At 32.6% G+C, this 9,355-nt stretch overlaps 1 protein-coding gene across 1 annotated transcript; it reads left to right on the plus strand.

Annotated features, from left to right (window-relative positions):
- The first annotated feature begins 255 nt into the window (after positions 1–255).
- Positions 256–8,256, plus strand: LOC129971782 (heterogeneous nuclear ribonucleoprotein A2 homolog 1-like). The gene is made up of 4 exons (XM_056085759.1): positions 256–267; positions 2,504–2,722; positions 5,034–5,322; positions 8,051–8,256. Exons 1-4 carry the CDS (start codon positions 256–258, stop codon positions 8,254–8,256), a joined length of 726 nt encoding a protein of 241 aa, XP_055941734.1.
- Positions 8,257–9,355: the final 1,099 nt, after the last annotated feature.

Raw genomic sequence — 9,355 nt, forward strand, 5'->3', positions numbered from 1 at the left:
CCATATGCTTTTTTTTTCACTTATAACGAATTACAAAACACTCTAAAAATAAGGTCCGGGACTCTAAACTTAAGGATCAAGGCACCACTCGCGTGCGCAACCTTACTCAAGATCCATAATTTTTATGATTAGAAGAGGGGAGTAATTCTTTTTTTATGAAATGTATATGAAAGCTGCAGAAAGATCACTTCTGAAGGTTTTGGTGGTTTTTCCTTTAACTCAATCTATCCACATTGCTCGAAATTAAACAACGTCATGGTATCAAAGGTAAGATTATTCGCCAAATTTGTCGCATTTAGTTGCTAGACTTTGGTGGCTTGAGTTCTAATAATAATAAAAAAAAAAAAAAAAAAAAAAAATTCTTGCAAACCCGATTGATTTAACATTTGTAGTCGATTTTATGTAAAATACATTTTTTCTTCAAATGGTATTAAATCAGATAAAATACTTTTATTTTGATATTTTTCTGCTAACTTTGTCGTTAAGTTAATTTTTCAATCGCCGCTAAATTTTAATAAAGGGAATTATTTTGTCTGAAATAATGTAAGTTATCTCTAAAATTCTTATCGTCTATATCTTATCATTCTTAAAATCACTTATGGGAGTTATTGCTAAAATTTGTCAAGTTTCCGTTTAAGATATGCTACACTGAACAGTACTTTTATATGAAATCCTTTTAAGATAATTTCAAATTTATAATTAAAAAATAGTTTTAGACATTGAAATTTATTTGAAAAAATATAATCCCTTGTTTTGAAAAACCACCATAGCTGAAACAATTAACCATTCTAAATTAGAGAACTTACCAGGGTTCACTTTCATTTCAACCTTCCTGTTCCCATTAATAAAAAGAAAAATGCGTCAGAATACCTTAGACAATTGGCCTTGGAAGTCATTAATAAAATCCCTAAATGTGACATTAAATTGTATACTGATGGCAGCAAAATCGACAATTCTGCAGGTATTGGCATTTATATTGTAACTCCTCAGTCCAGTTTTTCTCTATGTCAGCGAAATCCAGACTTCTGTTCCGTTTTTAGAAGCGAACTTCTAGCAATCGATGAGGGACTTAAGAAAATTTTACACGAAAATAATTATAAGAACCTTTGGATTCTTACTGATAGCCGCAGCTCAATGGAACACCTTAACAATTGGACCTATGTTGGAGATAAAGCAAGTTTGTCTATTCTTCAGAAGTTGAAGCTGATTTCACTTCAGCATGATATTCATTTCCTGTGGATCCCATCTCATGTGGATCTACTTGGTAACGAAATAGCAGACAGGCTTGCAAAGAAAGGAAGCAGCCTAGTGACTTCATCTTCTGCTGAGCTCACATACTTAGAACTGTTCTCTCAGGCGAAATTCCTAAATAAGAAGAATTGGATGGTTCCCCCTACTCATGATTGGTATAGAGCCAATAAGCCGGGGCAGTCCTTAAATCTTCCTTGTGATAGAAAAACCAACACTTGCCTGTCGTGCCTTGCCAGTGGCCACCTTAAATGTCTTTTCTTTTCTCAGGGTGAAAAATTTTACCCTCTTTGCCCGAAATGATGCCAGTATCAGGCCTCTGCTGAACATATTCTGGACTGTTTAGGATTTCATTGGGGAAAAATTTATTCTTCTCCCTTCCTCGTTTTTGACTTTCTTCTTGTCAACGGATTTTTGGATTTGGTCTGACTAAGTCAGGCCATAGAGATTAGATTAGCAACAACAAATTAGAGAACAAAATTAATCACTTTAAACTCACTTATCGAAAACCCGTGGCTGAGTATCACAGCCCCAATCACTCAGTGGCCCTTCTAGTAGATAGGAAAGAGGTATAGTACCTATGATTATTCATGGAGGGCACTTTAAGAACAAAATATTAATGCATATTAACTTTAAACTCTCTAATTAATTTCTAAGAAAAATATCACAAAGGACGGAAAAATGTTACCATAACTGCTTACATTGGTACGCCACTGCAACCACTGAACTGATTTCACTAATTTTAATGTGAGAACTCATGGTCTTTAGCTATGTCATCAAAGTTGCTTATGACTCGCCCACCTCCTTTTCGAGATAAATTTCAAGAAGGCTAATTTCCTATGCATTCTTTTTTTTTGGGGGGGGGGGGGAGGGAAGGACTTTGACATAGCCTTCCAGCCATGACCGCACCGATTTCGTCTTTATTTTATTTAAAAGGATATTTCTAAACATGAGTAAAAGTTCTCTCTCCACTCTCTACTTTCGAAAGATATTGCAAAATAAAACTTTGGCAGAGCCCTCACACAACTGATAGAGCAATTTCGCCAATTTTATTATCCAATTGATCTCGTATTTTGCATGCGTAGTTTCATGCATATTATTCAAGTTAATTCAAAATAATTCTCCCATTTATTGTGAATAAGATGTAGTTCATCAAAATTTGGCGATATTATTAAATGAATGCCATTAAGATGATGATTGAGCAGTTGGCCGGAAATAAAGGGGCCTATCAGATAATTAAAAGCTATTTCTTTAGGTACGATACCGCAAGCTTTTTGTGGGAGGAATCGATTCAGATATCACGGAAAGCGACTTGAAAGCCTATTTTGAGAAGTTTGGAGTCATCACAGGCTGTACGATCCACAGGAACAGAGACACCGGAAGATCCCGAGGATTTGGGTTTGTCACATTTAAAGACCCTTCATCAGTGGATGCGGTTCAAATTAGTCGACCGCATGTTATCGGTAACTGCGAAGTAAGTACTTTTGGTACTTATTAATTAACGGTGAAGGAATGGCAATAATTTCGTTGGCGAAAAAACAAACAAACAAAATGTTATTGCAAAATGTAGTTGGCGAGTTTTGGCTCTTTCGCCGTTAATTAATAAGAGCGTACTTTTTTTACCAACAGTTTCTCTGAAGACTAAAATCTCAGTATACACGGTTCGCCAAGAATATTCTAGAATCTGTAAAAGTAAATTAAGAGAAGTTCATCATACACATGTTATTTATTTATTTTATTGGTATTTTTAGAATAATATAATTTTTTTTTTTTTTTTACTTTATTTACAAGAGAATTTTTATGACTTTACTTACAAGTATTCGAAAACGTTCATTACAATAATTTTCGAAAATTCTTCGATCAAAATTCTGTATGGTTTTTTCAGTAAGTTTTGTTTTACATTGTTTATTATTCTAAAACGATATATTACTTAATATTTTAAAATATGCACGATTGTATAAATAAATAGTATTTAGATTTAAAAAAATAGTTATAAAAATACCTTTGTCATTTAAATAATATTTCTAAATTTTAATTTGTTTAATGAATGAGATAAAGAAATTTATATTTTTATATGTTTTTCGATTATTTCAATGTGCTACAAAAATGCAATTTAAAACTGTCAAAATCAGAAATTAAGGTTCAAATCAATAATAATAATAATAAAAAAAAATATGATTTTAAAAGCTGGGGGAAGGAAAAGGAGACGGGTGTTGAAATTTGCACTGTTTATGAATCCCTAGAGAGCAAAACCTCGTTCTGCTGAAAATGCATAAAAATCTATTTAATATGTGTGTGTAATGGTGTCTCTAAACCTAAATTAAATCCTAATTAATTTCTTAATTTAGCCCATATTAACTTCATACTGAAATATTCTCTTATTTCCTGACCCAATTCCACCTTTTTTTTACTCAATTAATGCTACAGTAACTCTAAAATTGTTTAAATCAGCGATTTTTACGCTCCGAGTAAAGGGATAAAAATCTGTCGATCTAAACAAATTCTTTTAAAAGATCCCTATAATTTCTTTACCTAAATAGTTACGTGTAAAGAAATCCCTATTAGAATTTCATGGTATATAATCATGGCGATAAATATTTCGTTCTCTTTTGCTGTTGTGTCGCGCTGTGAACTGATGTCAGTTATGTCCGAGCTTCTTGTCCATAAATTATGCTTCCCAAGGATGGAATAAATCGGAAGTTTTAAAATTACAATTGTGTCTCTCTCTTCGGCCACAACTCCGCTTCAAAATATGTGATTGGAATTACTAAGTGTTAGAAATTTTTTTCTTTTCTGTTATGTTCAAACTATCAATGTTCACCATCGTCTCTTTTTGTTTTCCGTGCATTCCATGAGATCATTTTACATATTCTTGAGGATATACACACAATACCAAAATCTAAGTTGTTGGTAGACTACAAGTTGAGAAATGCTATTGTAGAGTATAATTTCCAAATTATCAATATTCACCATCGTCTCTTTTTGTTTTCCGTGCATTCCATGAGATCATTTTACATATTCTTGAGGATATACACACAATACCAAAATCTAAGTTGTTGGTAGACTACAAGTTGAGAAATGCTATTGTAGAGTATAATTTCCAAATTATCAATATTCACCATCGTCTCTTTTTGTTTTCCGTGCATTCCATGAGATCATTTTACATATTCTTGAGGATATACACACAATACCAAAATCTAAGTTGTTGGTAGACTACAAGTTGAGAAATGCTATTGTAGAGTATAATTTCCAAATTATCAATATTCACCATCGTCTCTTTTTGTTTTCCGTGCATTCCATGAGATCATTTTACATATTCTTGAGGATATACACACAATACCAAAATCTAAGTTGTTGGTAGACTACAAGTTGAGAAATGCTATTGTAGAGTATAATTTCCAAATTATCAATATTCACCATCGTCTCTTTTTGTTTTCCGTGCATTCCATGAGATCATTTTACATATTCTTGAGGATATACACACAATACCAAAATCTAAGTTGTTGGTAGACTACAAGTTGAGAAATGCTATTGTAGAGTATAATTTCCAAATTATCAATATTCACCATCGTCTCTTTTTGTTTTCCGTGCATTCCTTGAGATCATTTTACATATTCTTGAGGATATACACACAATACCAAAATCTAAGTAGTTGGTAGACTACAAGTTGAGAAATGCTATTGTAGAGTATAATTTCCTTTTCAAATAAAATAAAATGCTAATTCATATTATTTTTGCTTGCACTTTTAAATTGAATTCTTAATCCAATACTCAAATTTATTCAGGTAACAACTAAGCGAGCGGTACCAAGGGAATACTTTGAACTTTTCGACGGGCTCTTGACGGTCAACAAGATATTTGTCGGGGGACTTCGACAGGATATACAAGAATCAGATCTGCGTGAATATTTCGGGACCTTCGGGAGAATCAAGAAAATCGATATAATGGTGGACAGGAACACGAATACCATGCGAGGATTTGCATTTGTAGAGTTCGACGATTACGACCCAGTGGACAAGGTAGTGTTACAAGGAAATCACACCATCCATGGATATGATGTAACTGTAAAAAAAGGTATCGCATTTCTCTTTTTTACATATGTATAATTTGGGCAAAATATATGGAATTGGTCATTTCCCGCCTGCCGAAGACTCCGTGTGTGTGATGGCTGGCGCATGTATAAATCTGTCGTGGTCACAAAGTCCTCCATGTTGCGAGTAACACCACTGGGGGTACTGGATCAAGAGTGATCGTTCTCTGATTCAGGTCTAAATTACGATCTGTGGATGAGTGAATGAAATGCATGAATGAAGTCCGCCCCGTAAAAAGGGCTGTGACGTGTGTGTAGCTAAGTCGTACTCTTGGCTCTTGATGGCGCTACTGAAAAACAAGAGACGCACCCTTGGCTTAAAATCACGGACTTCTAAAGTCAGTAGGCTTGTCTAGGACAAGAACCATTAGAAACAACAACATTTCATGGTATATGATCGGTTATTTCATGAAATGACTAGGAATTCTATAAAGTAACAGAATTATACATTTTAAGGGTAACATTTCATTTTATTTGGTTTGACGTTTCATGTTTGCAAAAAGGAAGTTTTGTAATCGATTTTTCACCTGTTTTTTAAATATGCTAGAGCATTGAAATTTTGTTCCAAGCGTTTTCTCGACGACAATACATTCACTATTTTAATACATAATAAAATAGATACCAGTAAATAAATTAATATAATTAATTTTTGGATTCATTAATAGTAGTATCGCCTAAGAGTTAATTTAAGAAAACATTAACTTCTGAATTTCATGAATTATTAAAAACCATTCAGTAGTAAATAATAGAAATTTTAAAAAACCATTCAATCATTTTAATAAAAGAAAGTATCTGAAGGTGATTTTTCTTATTTATTTTCATTTTATTACGAGCGATTCCATTTATAGATAAACGGAGTTTCTTTTTTCATAAAAGATTGATTACGCTTGGAAAACAAAAATCTATATTTGGCTAATGAAGCACTGAAAGTTCTACACTAATAAGGACTCATTTGATTATGACATAAATTCTGACAATAAGTCTTATGTATACTTTACAATAAATGGAGGAAAGAATTTTTCAATTTCAATAAATCAACGCTCAAATTCTAGCAAAACAATACAGGCTTATTAACTAAATGGCCTTTCAATCTTTGTCTAGTCACACAAAGCATTTACATCGATTTTTTTTCTTTTTTTTTTCTCTGGCATAGTACATGCTAAGCTAATCCATACCTCTAACTCTATTCAATTCATTTAAATTCAGTGACACGAATAAACAAGAAGTTTCAAAAATTTTACAATTAAATCGCAAATTAGTAAATCGTGCATGGAATTCATTCGTAAACTAATAATATTGTTACAATTCTGTAATTTTGCTATCCGGCACGGCGTGCTGAGCTTGGCGACCATTTGGCGACTTGGCGTTGAATTTGGCGACTTAATGGATAATACCAGAAAGTTCGAGAAGTTTCATGATCCATCCAGTAATAACAGAGATACACTCAGATACGCCCTTATTGGTCAGAAGATTCTAGCCCCGCCTCCCGGAACTCTAAAAGACGGGCACTCAGAAGCTACGAAGAAGTAGTGTGTGGATAGTCAGAGAAGTTGTGTGTGTGTGAGAGGAGTCGGAGTCGCCGCCAAATAAGAGAAATTAGAGGATGAGACAGCAAACAAACTGCTGAACTATAGAGATTAAATGCGCTGAGTCATTACGATTTATTGTAGTAGAAGAAAAAATTTTGTAACAATATTCTACCAATTACTGGACTATTTATTGGAAATTTTACAACAGAGCTTTGTACTTACACTCTTAACACCAAATCACTGGACATCTATTTAATTCACCAATTTATGGAATCATCAGGTTTAATTTATATTGATTTTACTTTACATGATGATTGATTTATTCAGTTATATCACATAATTAATCGCTTTTGGTTATTACTTGATTCGCTGGGAATATTGGTTGAATTTAATTTCAATTAAATCTCTCATACATTATCGTGATGCTCAGAATTCTTCGGATAAATTATTTTTACGTATCAAATTGTAATAGATATAAAAACCATATTATTTTAGCAACTTTATACTTGCTCTGCTTATCCGGACATGAACATTCCTACTGGAGTGGAGTGCATCATAATGCGATTAAAAACTGAAGTGTCTGAGAAATCTATTTATCATTCATAATATCTCAAAAAAAAAAATGTCCATTTCATTTTCTTACACCACATATAAACTGCGCAAATAATTAGCATATTTTTCTCCCTTAGTTTTCAAAAATGGAAGAAAATCATGCAATGAAATGGGCATGGGGTTTGAATTTTACTTCAATAATGAGAGACCTATTGTCCAAAATTATGCAAAATATTAAATACCAAAATGTTCAAATGTTATATCATATTTTTAAAAATGTTTATATACTTTAAAAAAATTTCAAAATTCAGAAGAAAAAAAAATACACAACTCAATTCATATTATTAATTTTTTTTTTCTTCAAATTTTAAAAAGGCATAACAATTTTTTATGTTTAATATTGTTGGAAGGTATGGTGGGGGAAAAAAATCGTGAAAGTTTCGGAAAATCTTTTAATAAAACAAACAAACAAAAAAAAAAAAACTTCGAGACGCATAGTTCCATTTTCTAAAGTATATTTGTGCCAAATTAGGTCTAATGGTCTGTTTCGTAAAAGAATAGATTACAAAGAAAATAAATAAAAGAAACTATTTATAAATAAGTTCATGATTTTTTTTTTAAATCTTTGCAGCTAAATCAAGACTTGAGATGGAACTTATAAAACAACAGAATGGACTTGATTCTAAAACTTTACCTCCTCTGCTCAGAAGAAGAAGCATTCCTTTTCAGCAACCAAGAACAATTAATTCAGCCTTGGGAGCTTTTGCCAGAGCTTCCCTAGACAGTTTTGATTGTCCTTTCCATTTCGATTCAAGGAGACGAGGACGATACTGTTAATTCAGTTTATTGCACTATCACGGTTTATCTAAATTATTGGGCAATAATCGGATCAATTCATAATTGTATTTTAAATAAAAAATTCTTTTTCCATTTTAGAATATCTTTGGGCTTATATAAGTTAATAACATTTGGTATTTTTGTTGTCAACAATCCTTTTACTAAGTTGTTTAGTTAAATTAACGTCCCGTTTTAAAGCAACATTAAGGGTATTTTGCGAGATACCGCGTAATTTTGAACAGCGATCAGATGACGAGGACGACACCCCCTCAAAACTTCCGTACCACACCAGTGGGAGGGTATTTGACCTCAAAGCCATCATATCCGCTTACATGATGGTTCTTCGGTGGAATCGGGGCTCGAACCTGGAACCCACCGGAGCCAAAATCATTTTCATTGAATGCTATAGTTCGAATACTATAATTGGATTTTGAATACTGTAGTTCGAATTTCAAATTTGAATTAGAAGTCAATTGCGACAAAGTAAATCAGTCACCATGTAATTAAAATTATTTCGTACCATTAGCAATTAACCTAAATTCGGTTGTTTGAGTTCTTACAAGTGCAGTGTATCAATAGGAATAATTTCTCTTTCTTTCAATGTGAAAGTTCAAGGATGATCTCCCTGAGCATTTGTCTCGTCTCTATTCATGGATCATTGCGACTTGGTATAAAAAAATCTTCTTTGCAATTCCAAAAGATATTGTTAATCAAAAATGAGGTACAGGGGAATTTATAATTTCTTATATTTATAAACATGACTTTCAAAATAAAAAGAAAAGAAAAAGAAAGAAAGAAACGTTGCATTAATTGGAGAGATGGAAAATGTTTAACTACACTTCCTAATGTCATTCATGAATATGAAAGATAATGATTGAGTTCATGGACATTTGACTCAGCCTTGATACTGGAATTATGACATCAAGTTTGGTTTATGTGGTTTCTATAGAAACCTGTAAAATTGAGTTTGCTCACACCCCATTTCCACCCTAGTTTTGATTTCCTCGTATACATAGTATAAAACGTTGTAACCGTCAAAAAATTTGAACTGGAAATTTTGACAAATCTCCACGTTTTAGACCTCCTTGAGTTCGAAAAA

The sequence above is a fragment of the Argiope bruennichi genome, chromosome 6 (assembly GCF_947563725.1).
Source record: "Argiope bruennichi chromosome 6, qqArgBrue1.1, whole genome shotgun sequence".
Classification (NCBI taxonomy): Eukaryota; Metazoa; Arthropoda; class Arachnida; order Araneae; family Araneidae; genus Argiope; species Argiope bruennichi.